Genomic DNA, 19,332 nt, shown 5'->3' on the forward strand with positions numbered 1-19,332 from the left:
ATAACAAAGCCCTGAAAATCAGGTTGGCGCCTGCTGCTGCAGGAATTACAGAATATATGGGACTGTGGTGGGAGCTGTTATTCCCAACAGCAGCAACAGCTAACATTCACCCTTCCCCCAGCAGCAGCAAAAGCAGCAAGCCTCTTCCCTCCAGCTCTCCCTCTCAGCCCCACTCCTATTGCTTCCCCACATGTAGCGAAATTTCAATTCTGCTTTCAGTGCTGAGAAGCTAGATGTAACGCTTGCCATAAAGAAATACAAATAAAAGTCTGAAAGGTATTTACTACAGTACAGCCCTAAATGAAAAAGCTAAACTTTTAAGTCTATGCATTGCCTTTTTTAGTCTAGAAAATATAAAGACCTTTGCAATGGCAAAATGGAAAACTGTACCATGCATTCTTGGCATGAAATCATGTTGAACGACATCAAAATGTATGTTCACATGCAGAGGATTTTTAATATATCTGTTTTTTCTATTGTTTAAAATACTGAGGCGTGGCATGAAAAACATTAGACATGTAAGCCATATGTTATTAAAACACATGCAAATATTTGTGGTTTATAATTATGAGAAATTCATTATTATAGAGCTTGTGGAAAGTACTGGATTGACAGTCCTAGTAGTATGTAGACCCAGTGAACAGCTTTCCCTTACTATTCCCAGGTGTACGCTTCAACCCTGCCTGAAGTGAAGGGACTATCTCATGATGAACATAAGCAGGTTTCAATGGTGCATTTTGTCACATGAAATACTAATAGTATTGCCAATGCCCTCTGTGTCAACAGCTCTGTGTTGAATACCTACAGCCATGGGGAACTACATGAACAGGTGTTAACTGTATGAAAAGGTGCTTAAAGTACAAGAACATGTCATCACTTTTTATCTGAGCAGGATTTAAACCAACAGCTCAGAGATGAAGTTATTTTATTGCAACAGCAGTAATCTTTAGTACAGTTTCTACTATGTCACACAGAAGGATAGCCTCTGTTCGGAGGAATGTACACTCAAAGTGTAAGAAGAAAACCCAATGGATGGATACAATAGTGTGATCAAATTAGCCAACGTAAAAAGCACTGGGTACAATACACCAGCCTCCAAATAACAGTCACCTGCTACCTGTCCCCTAGGTCATTCAGGCTCCTCCTTAACACGTAAGCGTATCTTTCAGTGATTTTCTTGAGGCAGATAAGCCATTTCCAGTTTTGAAATTTGTCTGAAGTATTTGGAGGGATCCTGTGTTACTTGTTAATGGTAAAGGTAGGGAAAGGGGATACTTCACATCATGACGGCAGATGAAGGTGTCGCTTTTAAGAAATTAACCACTTTGCACTCAGGCATCTCAGAGCCTTTTGATTCTACTACTCACACTGAGCTGCAACTCTATCTCTAGCACCTCCTTTGTAAGCTCCGGGACACTGAAAATCAAAAAGCAAAGAAAAATATTAAGTCTTTTGACATACCTTGATTTGCAGTTTTAAAGACTAAGTAGAACACTCAAGCATTTAGTTTGCTTAATTGGAATTTATACCTTAAGCCCACCAGTGCTCTCGTTAAATTTTAGCCTGTCAAAATGGTAAAATCCAAGGAAAGTTAATGGCAACATTCTTTTAACTGGAGATTATCCAAGTGCTTGTGGAATAAAATCTTATCAATAGACTGGAACAGGCATAATACAGATTAATACCAACAGCATGTTCCAAATAACAATGCAGTAATGGATTGGTGTTACATGGAATTTTAAACATACTTTTGTTAGGGTTGGCTTTACAGTAAAGATAAGATAAAGTACTTTCCCCTTGATTAGATTCTAAGATAGTCTAACAGAGATACAAGACACCTTTGTAATACAGAAAAATTATTCAGAAATTGTTATCTCTGTATTTAAAGCAGGAAGGGGTCCCACAGTCCTTCACCCTGTGTTGTTCACTGTTACAGGTGAACTGTGTTTCTGTTATAAAGCTACCTCTTATTGAAAATATAACTTACCTCAAGCTTAACAATTGTGGATTCAGAAAAGCAGGTGCAGTGTAAACACAGCACACAACAAGATGCCAAAGCCACTCAAACAAGGAGCACCTGAAAAGCAGAAAGCCTTATGTCTTAGTGTCACAATACAGTTCAGGTCTAGTACAGTCTTATCTACACCACCCCAAAGAAGTGCAGCAAATTCCAACATTTGAATCCTAATTACATTCAGCTGCTCAAAAGATGACACCGTTCAGAATGGTCACTTCCAGTTTAACATACACAGCTCTGAAGAGAAGCATTTCATAGGGGTGGTACTCAATAGAGATAGGAATAATGAATGAGAAGCGCAAGAACTCAGGTGATCTTTACCCAGAAAACTCCTCCCTTTGGCATATCTGCAGAGGGAACAGGTCACGCGCGTGAGGGAGCAGGGCTGAGAGCACCGCTTGGGTGCTTCTGGGAAGGTCTGCTCTAATTCCAGCAAGGGCATCATAGCAATTTAGTCCCCTTACTCCTATTTTAGCACCTCAACATCCCTCTCTCTTCTTCAGCAGCTTGTGTCTCGCTGGTGTCACTGGGAGCAACAATATTTGCTATCTGACAGGGATAAGTTCTCAACGTTGGCTTGACTGTGTGCAAACTCTCACTCATTGTAAAACGTCCATTACATACTTGCCAGCATAACTTGCCCAGTATAAACTGCAATATGGAGAATTAAAATGTTGAATCACTGAAGCATAGGTATTAATAGGCTTTAATTCCAAATAGGATGGGAACAGCATGAAAAACTGTTCAAGGGGTCCTACAGTCTGGATAAAGATGCTAATCCCCCCCAGTGCTACCTCCTTTCCCAATTACAGCTCTGCAAACAAGGTTCTGCTGCAGATAAAGGTTGTGATCTGAAGGTCCAGAGATGGACAGCCCTGCCTTAAATTTAGACAAAGAATACGGGAAAGAAGAAGAGGGAAAAGCTCAGTGTTTCAGGCTACATTTTACACAAGCTAGTGCTTAGCGTTGTGTAATGCTACTAGCAGCATATAGCTGTTAATGCCACCTGACAATCTTCCTCCGTTATCTCTTGCTGTGGGTGAATCCAACATCCTTGCTGTTTGTCTTGGTCAGGCACGTGATTTGAGGCATGAGTTAAAAAGTTGATTAGAAAATTCACTGTAACCCACCTTCAAAATACAGGTCTGATCCTGGTGGATGGTGTGAGACTGCACACCCCACTGGTGTGTGCCTCCTTCCCCACTAAGCAGGAGGAGGGAGCGACTCTACTCACCGCTTGGAGCTGGGGTTTGCACCGCCTGGGTAGCGCTTGAGCTGTTTTGTGTCTCTGGGGTGCTTGTCCTGGCTCCATCCAGTGCCAGCTGAAGGCTCTGGAGCTGCGATGCATTCAGATGCTCACGCTGCGATCTGGTAACCATGGCGGCATTTTCAGGGCCCAGGTTTGCTATTTGTTCTGGGGACAATGCCTGGGAGGAATATAAGCCAGAAAATTTGGTTTAGGCTGTCAATTATATAAGACAGGTAAGGAATCAGAAGTCAGCACTGGCTTGCATTTGGAATGAGGGGAAGTAGCTTTTAACATTGTGTTGCTACAAAAGAGCTCAATAGAGCTTAAAAAAAAAAAAAATCCTCTGCATTCATTTACTTCACTGACCACTCATCTATCTTTCACCCCTCTCTGCTGCTGGGATCTGACAGCTTGAGAAGCTTTCTATGCCAACACTGTATTGGACACTTCTTCAATATATTGCTGGAGTTTAATTTTCCAGCCACTTCTTTTCTGATTTGTTCAAAGACCAATGACGTTGTGCATCCTCTTGTGTTTTCATTTATTTCCTCTTACATCTGCTCCCAAGAAACCTCACTTGAACCTATGTTTGACCTTTGATTAGAGTTAGCAGTAGAGCCATGAGATGAAAAAAAACCCATGCTTTAATCTCATTATTCAATTTTCTCTTTCAGATTGAAAATCTTCCAAGTTTGGTCATATTAAAACTTGTGTTAAAAATGAAACATGGTAATCATAATCTTACAGTAATTATCTTATATCACATAGCAATTAATCAGTTTGTAAAGCCTGCATGTATTGGGCATGCTGGATTGCTTTGATCCTAGTTAACATTCTGCAGTCACAAGAATTTTAGCCCTCCTACACAACAAGCCTTCTTTGCTGCAACAATTCTGCATCCAGGTTCTACTTTAGAAAGACTAAATTACCCTTCCAAGTAAGTCAGACAATGGAGCAAACCCTTCCTGATTTTTCATTGTCTACCAAATGGTGTGCTCTTTTAAACCAAGTAAACTCATGTAAATGCCTACAGGTCCAGAAATGTTAAATTGAGCCTCTTCTTAACTCAATTAAAGTCCATAGTACAATGTAATTTTTCATAAATCAAAATCTGAATAATGTATACAGCCATAAAATGAAGTTATAAAAAACCCGTGTAAAAACAAAATCTGCTTTGAATCTTTCAAATACAGAAAACTCTTCAGAGAAGGCGCCCTGTTATTTGTTAAGCACATTTTGTAGTATCATTACTATTATTACTAACAAAAATGTATGCTATTTGAAAGAAATTCTACAAGATGCCATAGATCTTCAGTTTTGCCTGTTTTTCAAAGAAATAGTTTCACTAAGGGCATTTCAGGCTTATCTAAACTGTCAGTGGTACTGTGCAGAACAGTTAGTGTTCAAGGAGTTTTTCTCTTTTATGGAAGCTGACACAGTTAACTATCTGTTTAGCTCATCTGTCCATAAGTACATTGCTTGCCCGAGCATCTGAAAGAGACGATCCTAGGCAGAATATTAATCTTGTCACTAAGTCAAATAAAGTCTGGGGCAACAATCTCAAGATCCACGTTCTAATTTCTGGTCCACACTCAGAACTGCTGTAATTAGATGTAATTCCTTTCCGATCCATATCTGCCTGTACAATCTGTTATTCAGAGCTAACTCAGGAGAATGTTGCCAGATTTTAGGATAATTAAAAAGCTCTTACATAGTCAGCAAAGAAATTTTAGCTATGATAGCATCCTTGCAAATGTTAATGAACAGAGAAGAAAACTCAGATCTGAGTGTTTGAAGAGAGTCCATTCCCTGCTTTCTGACCCTAGATCTTTGCTTTTTCCCTGGTACACGTTCTGAAGGATAAATAAAGCTTGTCTAGCATATTTTATGGGCATCACAAATACAGATGATATAGCTGAAAGTTAATGTTTCAGACCCTTGACTATCTCTCACTTAACACGCCACAGAAAAATTCTTTCTGAAACCCAAAACCAAACTATAAATCAGTGCTGCAGTTTATTTATACTAGAGTAAAAATGATATAAATTTGGTTACTTCTTCAGTAATTGAGCTCTTACTTGGAAAATTTCAGGAGGTATATGTCTTACTGCTATTGGCTGGAAATATGGCATCAAGTTTTTATCAAAAGCTTTTAATTCATCCTCATTCAAACCACCTAAAAAAAAAAAAAGGAACAGAATTCAGATAATATTCTTTTTATTAGATTTATTTTTAGGCTAATACAAATTTTAAGCATTTATACAAAACATCCAATAAATTATTTACTCAGTGCGTTATGGAGAGAGATACTGGTTCTGTTTATGTTTTGTTTCTTTCACTGTATTACAACATTACAAATCATCTGACCTTAACCATTGGTATGGAATGTACTCCACCTGGGTTACTTTAGCTTGGAAAAGAGACAAAAGAGACAATGATAAAAATCAATAAAATCAAAAGCAGCATTATTAGGGAATGCTTGTTCACAGCCTCTTCTGATGCAAGATTAGGGACCATAAGCATGCAATGGGAGTTACTTAGTTACTTCTTCACCCATTAGGTACTTACAGTGTGGAATCATTGCCGCAGGCATCAGGGATGCTAAAATTTATGGGAGTTCAACATGAAGTTAAATGATCACAGGGAAAAAAAATCCATGAACAAAACTGTGTGTGACCTCTGGCTCAGGAAGTCTCCAAGGCTGTGAGAACACTCTGGAGAAGTACCACTCCAGGCTAACCCTGCTCTTTCACTCTTCCCTGGGCAGCCCATTCTTTCCACTGTTGGGGGCAGGATGCTTGGTCAGCTAGAGCACTGCTCTGACCCAATACAGCCACTCTTGTAGCAGCACGGTTCACAAATAGCAACTGGGTCTGAAATCCTGGTTGGTTTTGCCCTCCGTGATTTACCTTTTCCAACTTACAGGCCCCAAATGACTTCAGGCTGTGTTCCCCAAAGTTGGTTTGAGTAGATTCAGAGAACCTTATGGAGAATACCACGACTTTTCCTTAGTGCTAATGAAATTGCTGGATGTCCATCCCTGCAGGTGGCTCCTCTCTGGAAGAAATGTCTTTTGCCAGTCTAGAAAAATGCACTGCTACGTGAACCTGTCTCTTAATGCTTAATAACAATGCTTCAGAACCATCACCATCTAGAGTCTGAATTTTGTTACCTGCTATAGTACCAATCTCCTGTAAAATAGAGCTATTCCAGCTGGTAGCATCACCAAAGACAGATTCTGTCATCTTCTTAAATTGTCTCAGAACAGGGGTGCTACAAAACAACAGGCCAATTCTTGCAACAGCAGCACTGCAAAAGGCAACAAGGTTAACATTACATGCTGCAATTACATACAGTACTAAATATGCCTGGAATATACTTAGTCTGCTGTAAGAAGACTGTAAACTCATTTTCAAGTTAAAATATATGTACATAAATTGCATACAAATGTTTAATGCTTAGAGCAAAAAACTGAGTTTCTCAATGCGATACTTAAATGGTGGGATATAAATGGCAGAGGAAATCTAAAATAGAATATATTTTAAACAACTAGTGTATGCCTTCCATAACAGTTACTGCCTTTCTAAAAGCATTTAAGATGTAAAAAACTGTCCTTTAGGCTCTGGAAATCTTGAAGGAAAACAAGCTACACAATAAATTTTATCAATAGAGATACTAATAAATATTTCATTAAGTATAAAATGCAGTACCTGAATTCAGCAGTCCTTATGGACATGATTTCTGTGGAGTTCAGAGCACAGAGAATAGCTCCTAATCCAACTAAGTCAAAGCTTTTTAGTGTACTGATCGTCTGGCCGGAGTCTTCTAGAAAACCTTGCAAAATAGATCTTGCCTACAAAAGCAGTAAGATATTATGCATGCACAGAGTAAACATAATTGAAGGTTTTGTTACTAGAAGCTCACAATCTTACCAGAAGCTATGGACCATACATAATCCTGAGCCTCCCCAATGTAATTAATTGGAGTTTTGCCATGGCCTTCAGGAGGAGCACTATCACCACCTATATGTCACACTTAAACAGGGCACTGTTACACAACCACTTCCCAAGTGCAAGTGAGTTGAAAGCACTCTGTACCTCTTCTACTGGGTCACAAGGAAACACTTCACCAGAAGAAATGGTCGTTAAAGCGCCTAGCAGAACTGCCCAATTCAATTAAATTGCTAGAACATAAATTACTCAAGGGATCAACAGGAAATTTTTAGTTTTTCTAATACTCGGGTTGTCTTGTCTTATTTAAGTGTCATATATAGGTGGTGACCTGTATTTAGGATTAATTTTCAGATATGAATGGGATATTAGTACCAAAATGCGTTTGCAAGCCTAAGTCATTAGGATGGTGCTCATCCTAAACTAACCGCTTAAAAATTATGTGTCTAGCTTAAGCCTGCCACCAAGGCATCCTCCAAAGCCAGTGAAAGAAACAAGCGTCTTCGAAGGTTTCCTAACTTATCCACAATGCTGAGCCTGAAATGATTAGCTTAAACTAGCTGCCTAACTTTCAGACAACTGAAGTTAGGCAGGATGACTCTCTTTTAACTAGCTATTCTTATTGACAGCAGAAAACATCAAAAGCCAACTAGCATTGTATAAAATCCTCCCAAGTGCTTCCTCCTGATAGTGCTCTTCAGAACAATAATCTATTAACCAGATTTGTGATATTCTGCCAAAGCTGGCTGCAGCCATGCCAGCATCTGTGCAACCGAGGAGCCCTGATGGTATGGGTCACACAGTCAGAAGTATGCTGCCAATTGCATATACAAATAAAAGCTTTTAACTCTTATTATCAAAGTCCCACTGGCATAACTAGAAGTTATTCAAGGAAAGGAAGATGAGAGGAGCATATCTGCTAATAACTTAGGCTTCTAAGGCAACGGATGCTGGGGTTGAGGGGCACACTACCTCTTCAGTGATTACTCTTAGTTAGGAAGCACTAATATCTCCTAGCAGTAGTGTCTATTCTGGGGCCAGTGTCAGAGGAGCTGCTGACTTCTTTCTACTACTTAGTGGGCAAGTGCTAAAGAATACACTCGTCACCACCACAACTAATATTGATTGATGTCCTCTTGGCCATCTCACCAGGGAAGCCAGCAGCCAGGCAGACATCAGTGCTGACCTACCTGCCCACTTCCACTGGGGTCACAGCTGCAGAAATGCAGCCAGGAGTAGTGTGGATTGCTCTATGTTTCCTAGGCGATTCCGGGACTTCAGTCCCAAAGGGTGTGAATCCAGAGGCTTTCACCAGGAATACATGCAGTAACATACTTACCTGGGCAAGAGTCCATTCTGTTTGCTGACTAAGTACAGAAATGGTGTCAATAGAATGCAAATCCAACTCTTTGATTTCATGTTCAGTGAGTGCCAGAGCAATGCGGCCCAGGGAAACAATATGATAACTCTTCCAGTCTGGCAGCAATCCCCAAACCTTTAGAAGAGATTCATTAATGTCTGTTAGATCATTATGAATCTTCCTCTATATAGACCATTCTCAAACCCCTTGGTTTTAAAAGTCCCAATACCCAAAGTAGGCCTCTTTGCACACAAAAGGCAGAGCTCAGCTATTGTGAAGGTTTTTGAGGTTCTACACTAATAATGGTTCATTTATCTAAAAATGCTGCAATTTGTACAGCTTGAGCTTGTTGATAAGTCAGCGCAGGGACTGCTGGAAGCATTGCTGTAGGAGCAAGTACCACTAAAAACAATAAAAATGCGAGTCTGTGCTGAGATCCACACTGTTACACCGCTACCGTGAAAGCAGCACCTGGAGTATCCAGGTTTCTACATCAGCTGCAATCGCTCCGGTGGAGTGACTTTAAATTGCATTTGTGACCAGTCATTCTGGCTCAGTCATTGACAAGAAAAGCAGAAATCGAAGTAGAGAATTGGGTAATACAGACAAATAGCCAATTCCTAAAGCTCTGATTTCTAGTTTGTGTGCATACAATATTAAAAAAATCGTTTTAATGTGTTTGTACGGATACCATTAAATCTCTAAAGCTCTGTAAAAACAAAGAAATAAGCAGGGGCTCTTCTATACCAGTACCAATGTATTTAAACTGACAAGTTCCATTGCTTTTAACTTTATCTGTGATATAGTTACAGTGATTCAAAAGCTGTCACAGATCAGCCCTAAGAAAATTTTGATTTCAGGAAAAGGTCTGCCTGAATAAGGAATAACGGAAGTCCATCAAGAGCTGAATTTGCAGAGGCCAGAACTGTCAATTACATTTAGTTGGAAATGATAGAAGATGGTAGTCAGTGGTTAGCATCTCTCAGGATGTGGCCAATTGTCTTCACAGGAAAAAGACACTGGGTTTTGGCTGGAGGAAGTGACTTGAACAAGACACACATACATTAAAAAAAAAAAGCTCCCTTTAAAGATCTCATGTACTTCAGCAACTTTGCATTATGTCAGTCAATACATGACAGTTTTCTAGTACATGATTGTGCTGCTAACTCCACATAGGAAAATAAAACTAAAAGCCCAGTCCTGGGCTATCTTGATTGTTCATGCTGTCTGATTCATGGAAATATTTTTTCCATTTTCAGGATAGCTACAATTTAACTTTTGTTCAAAAAATTAGAAAGGTCAAAGCTAGTAAGGACTTGCTGAAGGAATATCTCTGCAGTTGCCTATTAAATAGTGTTTGCACCTTCAGATACATATGAAGCTGTACAACCTGCATAAAATAAAGAAAAAGGGCCAGATCTCTGGAATAAGATACTCCTTACGCAGAGTTGCAGACTGTCTGCTGTTCATACCAACATGCATATCCAACACAGAGCAGCCTCAGAACTGCTGAGGTGCTTTTCTCAACCATGACCCTCGGGTTAAGGATTTGTTTGAGATCCTTTGCTGGACCCGTACCTCCTGACTGAGTTTCCACCGGATCTTTTATGTTGGTTTCACGATGTCATAAAGAAACAGAAAAAGGGTCTAAGCCTGGGAAATTTCAATCTTTTCCAAATAAAAGAGATAGTAAAAAGCATTATCCCTATTTTAAAGCTCTTAATTCTCTAGCTTAAGAGATACATGAAACATATGCAGTTAAAAATGTTGTGTGTCTATTTCCTGATCTAGGTCATAAACTACAGAATTTGAAGTACTTCATAAATAGTATTACCTGACAGCGCTGGATGAAATCTCAGACATAACAATATAAATAACACAACACATGAAACTGAAATGCTCCTTTGTCCCCATTCACCTAGAGACTACAGATCCATACATCTGTTACTATCGCAGAGCTTGGAGACCTTCCGCTTACAAGTGAGCTAAGCTTCTTACTTTCATTAGGACACGATCTGATAACTAGAGTTTTTGAATTAGTTTGGGACCGTGAGTAGTACACAGTTTCTTTTAGGGGAAATCAATCAATTTAGGAGAAATTAGAGCGGACTTAATCAAACCTTTAATTAAAGATGCCCTTTAGTTAATAACATAACAGCATCTTATGCACATAATTTCAAAGAGCTTTGCCTGTACTATCTGATTTCTCATGCTTCACGTTCAGTGTAACACCATGTTGCATTTTGCAAATTAATATATAGGAAGTCTGTCTTTGTCTAGCAGCAATCTGTCTTGCAAACACTGAGACAGAATACACTTTCATTCAGTGCACTACAGGTCTGTATATCTTCGAACTGAATATAGCTGGCATATGAGTGTATTAACCTTGTTGGCAATTTCTCTACAATAGATAGGTATCACTCTGTAAGTACACCATTATGTTGCACTGCTGTAAAATATTTTAGTTCCCACTATCTCAGATGAGCACTGTTTTTATTTTCTTCTAGGATTGTATTTTTTTGCCCTTTTCCTACCCACATGTCTCCATGATGACAGAGGGAAGCTGTCTTGGGAAGAATGCATTTGATGCAGTGGGCTGTTGTCCTGCTGCAACAAGGCAGCAGAGACAGAATTGCAGAGTCACCATCTGCTTTTGGAAATCTGGTTAGTGCCACTTCTCTTCGAGCACCTGCAGTTCAGGCGCTTTAGAAGCTGAGTTTCACTGCTAAAAACTGCACTGTTGGCCTTATCTACCCAAAAGTCATGGTCAGCTCCACTACTCTGGCTGCAGCTGCTCGTTTAAGGAGATGCTGCCCAGGTCCACCTTGTCCCCTGCTCCTGATTTCCTCCAGAGGTCACAGCCCTCAGATCTCCAAGCATCTGCACTTGTACTACTTGCAGCCAACTGCACTTACAGATGCTTCCTAACCTCATTCTGTCAGAATGATCTGATGGAGCCTAAAAAGGACTTTTAAAACGTTGGATCATTTTGACAGAATGGGATTACAGAGTAGCTAGCCATGCAAAGATGGAAGCAGAGAGCAGATAACCTCCAGCAGATGCCGGTGACAGGAAGCTGAAGATAGGCTGGGGATGGTAACCTCTTCACCTCTGGGTTTTCTGCAACCAAAACAACTTGTCTGACTGCACCCTAAGGCTTTTCCTTGCTGAAACAAAAGTATGTTTGGGACAATACCTGTTCCCTGGCAGTGCAGGCAACCACAAAGCAGCAAGAGGAGGTCACCCCCCAGGACCGAGTGCAGCACCAACAACAGGGATGGAGCAAGGTCTGACTTCTCTCCCAGCCCACAGGTGTCAAGGCAGTGCTGCTCGGAGCTCAGACACCTTGCTGATGCTCTGCCACAGACACAGCATGCTGAACTGCACCCAGCACAGCGCTCTGCCCTGAATACTCTGGCACAGATCCTGCACTGCAGTGCCAGACAGGGAGAAGTTTTAGCCCCGACCTCCCACACTGCTGCTGCTGCATGGACATCATGCACAGGCTGAGCCCAGGGCAGAGACCTCTGAGGGGCTCAAGAGGAGCTGCATTGCTGCACTCTGAAAGAAGAGGTGCCAGCGGTGCTGCAGGAGTGGTGATGAGAGCTGAGACTGCAGCCCTGCTCCCCTCCGTGAATCTACAGCCTGGCAAAGATAGAGGTCTTCTCTCTGCTGTGTTTCCATAACTTGCACTTACCAGTAACATCCTAGTAAAGACAGACTAAATGCCTGTGGGTTTTTTTGCTCCCTAAAATTTCCCACTGATGGGTTTGTCCCTGCCTGTGACAAGAAGGTGGGAGAAGAGCTTTATTCAGCTAATAACAGTTTCTTTCAGTCAGTCTGGTTTTACACCACTGTAAACTCTATTTAACATTGATGTAGACAGTTTAACGCTCTGAGCTTAATTCTCAGCAGGGCAATCAACAGCCTATAGTACTGCTTGCTGATTTTTCATTTATGAAAGAAAAGTGGGAAGCAAGCAACTGAAAAGCAATTCAAAAGTAAAAGCACCTTAAGTTTTTCAGCTGCCAATAGCTCAGAACTACTTGCCTGTTGGCTCTAAAGCAAGGGCAATAGTCTTCTATCACCATCTCACATTATTTTTCCAATAAACAATAGATATTCTTGCAGCAGTAGTGACATTGCCATAGCACAGTTATTTTAGAACTGCATAGTTCAATAAAAGCAAATCAAATTATGGATTTAATTTGCCTTCACAGACAGGATAGTTACCTGCTTGGCTTTTTCCTTCAAGGCAATAAGCTGGGAGCTGTTAAAACCTGAGACAGTCCCAAGAAGTTCCACATTTTTGTCAAAAGTCCCTGCATCCATGCATTTCAGTTCCTGAACTGACCAAAAGACATTTGCTTCTGCTAATTTAATAATTTCATCTGAAGAAGGAGCTCTGGTTCCCAGGCAATCTGGAAAAAAAGTCAAATAGCAAGAGTTTTCTTCAAGGAGACTGAAAAAAATAAATCAAAGCAATATAGAGATTTAAGAGGGTGACAGACTATGCATTAACTGCAGCTGATGTGATATTGACAAGTTAATTATCTTGCATTGACATAATTTCTTTAAATATTTACATTGTTAACATCCTGGGTATAAAACTAGAATTTGCCTAACTGGCAATAAATTTGTTATATTCTTTGTCCTCCAAAGGCAGTGCATGCTGGAAAAGAAAACAGGAGCAGACATACATTTCGGAACAGTTACAATATAGGATGCCACAATAAAACTAAAATCTGCATGTGTGCAATAAGAGTAACCAATGTCTTGCAAGTTTCTTTCAAGTCTAATTCCCTAAAGGCATCAAAACCCAGGCAAGGGCTTATTCTGCGGTAAAACCACCATTTGCTGGGAGCCTTGCTTGAGTAAGAATGAAATGCAAATCTTTTGTGATGACCTCGGTGGAAGTGTCCATATAGCTATGTCATTGTTCATTAAAAAATGCTGCAGCTGAATAAACTTCTCCACGCTCAAACAGCACATATGTGAATCCAGCTCAACAGGAAACTAACAGACATGAGAGGTCCTTTTACTCTGAAATACCCTGACAAAGTTGTATGTCTTGTACGACTTGCCTGACATTTAAACAAGGTGAAGACAGAAGCTGGATGTGTCAGAGGAGCACGGTGCTTGTTCTTTATGTCAAGCATGTTGTTAAAATGTCAGGATCTAGAGAGGGCTTGTTCACTTACAACAGAACTGTTTGGACAGACAAACTCCATTTAAAAATCTTCTTTACAGTCAGGTTCTGGCCCTATGCATGATCAAACGAGACAGTTTCCATTGTGTGTTTTAACAAATCCTGGTCTTTGTTGGCATAATCTACCTCTAATATCGATGGAAAGCAGAAATTAGAATCCTAATGTGGTTGCTTACTGCCCTCTCTCCTGTCACTAATTTAGGAAAACCTTATTAAATAATTATCTAAACCATATAATCCCTACGTGTCTTCAGATACGGTCATTACCAGTAAAAAGCAAGAATTTCACAGATGCTGTGCCTGAGTTAAGCTCCCCCAGATAAATAAATTAAAGTGAGGATGTACAAAGTAGATTTGTACTTTGAAAGGAGGCAGAGGAGGGATTTATTTGCATCAAAGGAAGCTGCAGCAGTGGGTAGAACACTGAAAAGACTGAATCTGTTGAGCAAACGAAAATGTTGTTCAGCTTCCACTGTACCAGCTGATGTTCTGCTCTCCCTTTACACTGCCCTCTTGTGAAGCTGCATTGTTTCACTTTCCCGTGCTGCAAAAGGTCAGCTTTTATCATGTAAATACTACCCATCCAGACACAATGCAGTTCCCTTCCCCAAGTCATGAAAACCTAATATTTTGTGTTCTTGGAAAAAACGTTGATTTTATTATTTGTAACACACCAGATACATTGGTGCGATTACAGAGGGAAATACTAATTATATTCCTGGCTTTGCTTCTTGTATCTGATGCTGCTTCACTCTTCCTTTTGCTGTATAATCACATTTAGTTTGATGAAGAACATACTATATATATAATATATTATAACATCTCAGTGCTTGAATTTTTTCCAGCGCTGCCACTGCTTTCTGGTTGCATCTTGGACACACGATTCCTGAGTTTTGCCTCATAGGTTCCATCTTGCCTTAAGCACCACCTTTGTTTTTATCTTGATGTAGACATAGATGTAAGAACTCTGTCACTGGTAATTGTTACTGTTATTAATATTAGCTCACAACCGGACTGTGGGAAATGTAAAATAGCAGGTTGGTAGCATGAAGAGCATCAGTGTTATTCTAGAGCCATTTTCATAATACCCAATTTTCTAGTGATTGACAAATCAGCCATAAAACTCCATTCCTTATTGAAACGACCGTGTGAGTAGTGTGGAGTTGATAAGATTATGTTTGGTAATGGAACTTCAATACCATACTTGGACTGCAGAAGTATTTCTTAGACTAGCATAAACAATCCAATTTTTCATCTCCCAGGCTCCCCACCAGCTGAGCTCATGCACCCCAAGTGAAGAATGAAAAGGCTCCATAGCCTTGGAGCCAAGTTATCCTTTGACAAAGATCATTAGCTTCACTGGCAGGTTTCTATTGGTCTTGCAATACAGATGAGACAGCTCTGCAACTGCACTCAACATGAATTAGTCCAGTTAGAGAAGTCTTTGGGATTCACATTGCTGTGATCCACAGGCCTAAAAAAACACATGTAAGGACACAAGCCTACTGAAATACCTGATGCTGAACCTTTAGTCCTGTGGTCCATGTCTAAACAAATATGATTTATGATCTGATGGTTTACTTGTTCAAGGAAGAGTGAATTTCATACATACAGATGGACTAATACTCTGCTATTCCACCAGCTCGATTCTGCTTTTTTAGAGCACGATAATTCTGTAATGACTCCTCTGATCAACAGAGGTCTTTTTTTTTCAGGCTATGCAAAAATACAACTCTGTAGAACACCCTCTGTCTCTCTCTGTATATGAATACAGCATTATCAGGAGCAAATTCATTCCCAGAGACACATAGTCATCATTCAGAGTTGCTGTTATACAAGCAGATGGATTTCTGTAGCGGCTCAGGGCTTGCTGAGAGCTTGGACCTATATTCTGTTAGACAGAGAACCAATGGGGAGATTTTCAAAGACATAAAGGCAAACAGTACCTAACTCCTTGAAATTGTTGGGGTCTAAATTCCCATTAGTGCTTTCAAAAGCCTCCCCCACAGCAGAGTTGTTTTCCATGGCACAGGATGGCATAGCTTAAAAATTCTGCCTGGGTGAATTTCAAGTAAGAGAAAGGATATGGTTATTGTAATAACAGAATATAGGCAAAATATGTACCTTATACAAAGAAAATGATCCATTTGTCATCAGCGATTCTAATAGATTAGTTTGGTTGCTAATTAAAATACCTTTTAGATTATAACAAACTTTGTCCATTTGGACAGACAAAACACAGTGCCACCAATGTCAGATTTAAGAACAGCCAAGTCAACATATGCTTATGTCTGGCAAAGGATTAACTATGTGCAATCTTTTCGCACAACAGTAACTTGTCACCTTCACAGCTTTTTAAATCACGGATTTTCACTTAGATTACAAAGGAAAGTAAAAATAAACAAAAAAGTAAAAATAAACAAAGCCCTCTAATTCAAATCATTCATCTTTTTCCTTTATGCACTCAGGAACATTCCAGGAGATGCTTAACCATACAATCCTGTAATGAAATTAAGTGTTTCAGCAACTGGTCAATGTATGAGACAACTATGGGCAACAGAACGAAGACCCTCACTGTTTTTGCTAAAAGTCTGAACCTCTTTAAGTTACTCAGTGCTTTACTTTTTATTGTCTGACTTCTCAGACTGCATTTGATGACAAGGTGAAACAAAAAGTCTGTTTGAACTGCACCATCACAGCCCAAAATGGCACCATTGTAAATCTGGCACTTCGCACAGATACCAGGTGAAATACTGACCAGGTCTCGTGAGAGATGATTCGATGTTGGCAGTGGCATTGGAGACAGATTCAAATACAGTTGATAGAAGCTCTTCAGCTGAAGAAATTAGTCCAATTGTCTTTGCTATTTGTAAAATGATATCGGGGAACTTCAAAGGGAAAGAAAGAATAAATAAGACTTCTTCCTCCCTTTTAAAACAAATCAATTTGCAGAGAAAGACTTGTGCAGACCTCAGCAAAGTAGGGGTTAGTAACAGCTCAGCCTCCTTCCTATTTGTGCCGATGTTTCAGAAGAGGAGAGTAAATTGGCTGCTACTGAAAGGTCAACAGCATATGTTTGAGGGGGAAAAAAATTAGAAACAAAGCCAATTCTGAGTGATTCTCCTTCCTGTATGCCCTCTCGGCTTCTGGCAACACCTGAGCACTGCCTGATTGGAGTCTGTGTCCAGACCCTCCTGTAGCAATGAGTTCCACCATTTTAGTATGTGCAGTATGGAAAGTACTTTATTTTGTTTGTCTTAAATTTCCCAGATAAGTGTAAAAATTGAGGATAGGGCCCCAGTTAAATTATGAGAAATAACTTTAACCTGTTTGCCTTTTTTAGGCTTTTTTGACCTCTCTCCTCCACCCTGCTAGACACCTTCCTTTCAGGTGAAGAGTCCTGTTCTATTTGGTCAATTGTAAGCATTATCTCCTGAGGAAAAGTTGCTGACTGTGCTCACGTATTTCTGCTGAAGAATGAATTCCTCATTCCAGTATAGTTTACTCCTATACATAAAAATTATAAGATTATAAGAACTAAAAAGGGCAAAGAAACTACGAAGTGCAATGCTGAGGCTATCAGTTGTTGTTATGTGTGCTACACTGGCCCTAGGGCAAAGGGCCACATGAGTAAATGCTAATTTGATCAGTACAATCCCATTATTAACAGGATAAGAAACATAACTTTATGGTTAGAAGGCAGGGGAATGGAAGAAATAACACTGCAAGGTGTAAAGTACTAAAAATGTTTGAGCCTGCATCACTATAAATGCACCATGTTTTTTTTTCTACATGACAATGTACAATTAACATTGTATACTTGCAAATAATTGTTTATGCTACCATTACTTTCAAGAAGAAATCTCAGAAATTTTGAGGGAGTCAAGAATGTGTGAAACATTAACACATGGTTCCTTGCCAAGAAAATTATTTACCTAGTTTAGCATTCAGGTCACATAATTTAGACTGCTTTATGACATTCACAAATCCAAATTCTAACATCATCTTTTACAAATTTAAAAATTATAATAAAAATATACCTTTTCAGCAAGGATGTTTAATTCCCTTTTTGACAGCAGAGCTATGAATGGTCCAACATCTAATGTTGTTTCAGCTGTCCAGTTGTTTGGGGAGCTGAAGAAATATTTTGGAAAATTATATTAATTAAGAATGTTTACAATCAAAATTATACTAAAACTTCAGAGTTTTTCTTATACTGTATCATATAGGAAACACAGACACTTCTACGCCAATGTGATGATTCATGCTTATTAACATCAGATTGCATTTTCTCATCTCTCTGTGATATATAGGGCATTAGTGGAATTCTCAATATATTCAGAGAAAGCCTTCAAATACTGGCATAATGGAGCTCTCTCCCCCTCCCTCAATAGTCACAGTATTCTTAGCATTACAGTCTTCAGGCAAGGAGAAATAATTCTTTTTTCAAAAGAAAATTTACCATTTTCTGTCAGGTTCATACTGCAATAGTAGTCTGCAAAATGGTATCAAAAGAGAAGTAGAAACCTCATAACCAAAATTGAAACCATCCTTTTTCCAAGAATCTTATCCTAAGGACCAATGTGGCTAATATTTCAAGCAAACAACACTTGCCAGTACTCGCTTATAAATTAAAAACCCCTCCTCTATTCCAATATTGAACTATTTGTAGGTGTACACGGGCTGTTTTTCATTGGTGTTGGGCAACTGTAACTTTCCCTGATGTCAGCAGGAGCTGTGGGTGCTCAACATTTCTGAAAAACAGGTCCATGCACATTTAGGAGAAGTGGACAGCTTCCCCCTCATTCTGAAGAGATCGAGTTCACTAAATTCAGGAAAGTAACTCAGTGTGGCACCACACAGTCTGCTGCTAATGCTGCCTTTTTAAAACTAAGGGACAGAAACACGAAACATAGGTGATGGAACAGAAGATGTAAATCCATAGATTATTAGCTCCATATTTTTACTGTCTGCTATTTCATTCATCTGCAATGTCAAGAGTTGTGGAAGGCAGATCTAACACCTTGGAGAGCCACATCTAATGACACCTATGCCATTTCTGTGTGAGAGATCAATTCTACGATAGGTACCATATCTCTTGAAACAACATGCTACATTATTTGTAGGAATTTCAGGTCTTAAGAATTAAGTTCAGGGTCAGTTCTGAGTGGGGCTGCGTGTTTCAAAATGTATGTCGCTTAGGACAATGCAGGTTTGGCCTGTTGGTTTGATAGAAATCTGACAAACGTTAGCCAACCCAGTTGGTGGTTGACTTAAGAAAGCACTTGGATAAATAATTTTCAGCCTGAAAGAGCCTGAAGAAGATGGTATTAACAAATCTGTTACTAGTGCATGTTCTCACAGAAAACTTTATTTGGTTTGTTGCTCCACGATGACAATATTCAACTAGACAAATATTTTCTAAATAAAATAAAATAAAATATTATTTAGCACAGTGTGTCATGATTCAATAAAATGGATCTGTATCAAGATTAATGCAGTGATGGGATCTGGTGGAAAATATAGCTATTCCATTACCAGAAAAAT

At 39.5% G+C, this 19,332-nt stretch overlaps 1 protein-coding gene across 1 annotated transcript in view; it reads right to left on the bottom strand.

Annotated features, from left to right (window-relative positions):
* Positions 1-1,379: 1,379 nt before the first annotated feature.
* OTOA (otoancorin) overlaps positions 1,380-19,332 on the bottom strand; it is a 40,066-nt gene continuing 22,113 nt past the window's right edge. The window contains exons 21-30 of the mRNA XM_072878102.1: positions 17,826-17,919; positions 16,544-16,673; positions 12,810-12,997; positions 8,556-8,711; positions 6,977-7,119; positions 6,439-6,575; positions 5,345-5,442; positions 3,252-3,444; positions 1,988-2,077; positions 1,380-1,416 (exon numbers count right to left, since the gene is read on the bottom strand). Of these exons, the coding sequence (XP_072734203.1) occupies positions 2,010-2,077; positions 3,252-3,444; positions 5,345-5,442; positions 6,439-6,575; positions 6,977-7,119; positions 8,556-8,711; positions 12,810-12,997; positions 16,544-16,673; positions 17,826-17,919 (1,207 nt within the window). The 3' untranslated portion in view covers positions 1,380-1,416; positions 1,988-2,009. The remainder of the gene's footprint in view (positions 1,417-1,987; positions 2,078-3,251; positions 3,445-5,344; positions 5,443-6,438; positions 6,576-6,976; positions 7,120-8,555; positions 8,712-12,809; positions 12,998-16,543; positions 16,674-17,825; positions 17,920-19,332) is intronic.

Source organism: Ciconia boyciana, chromosome 13 (assembly GCF_034638445.1).
Source record: "Ciconia boyciana chromosome 13, ASM3463844v1, whole genome shotgun sequence".
Lineage (NCBI taxonomy): Eukaryota > Metazoa > Chordata > Aves > Ciconiiformes > Ciconiidae > Ciconia > Ciconia boyciana.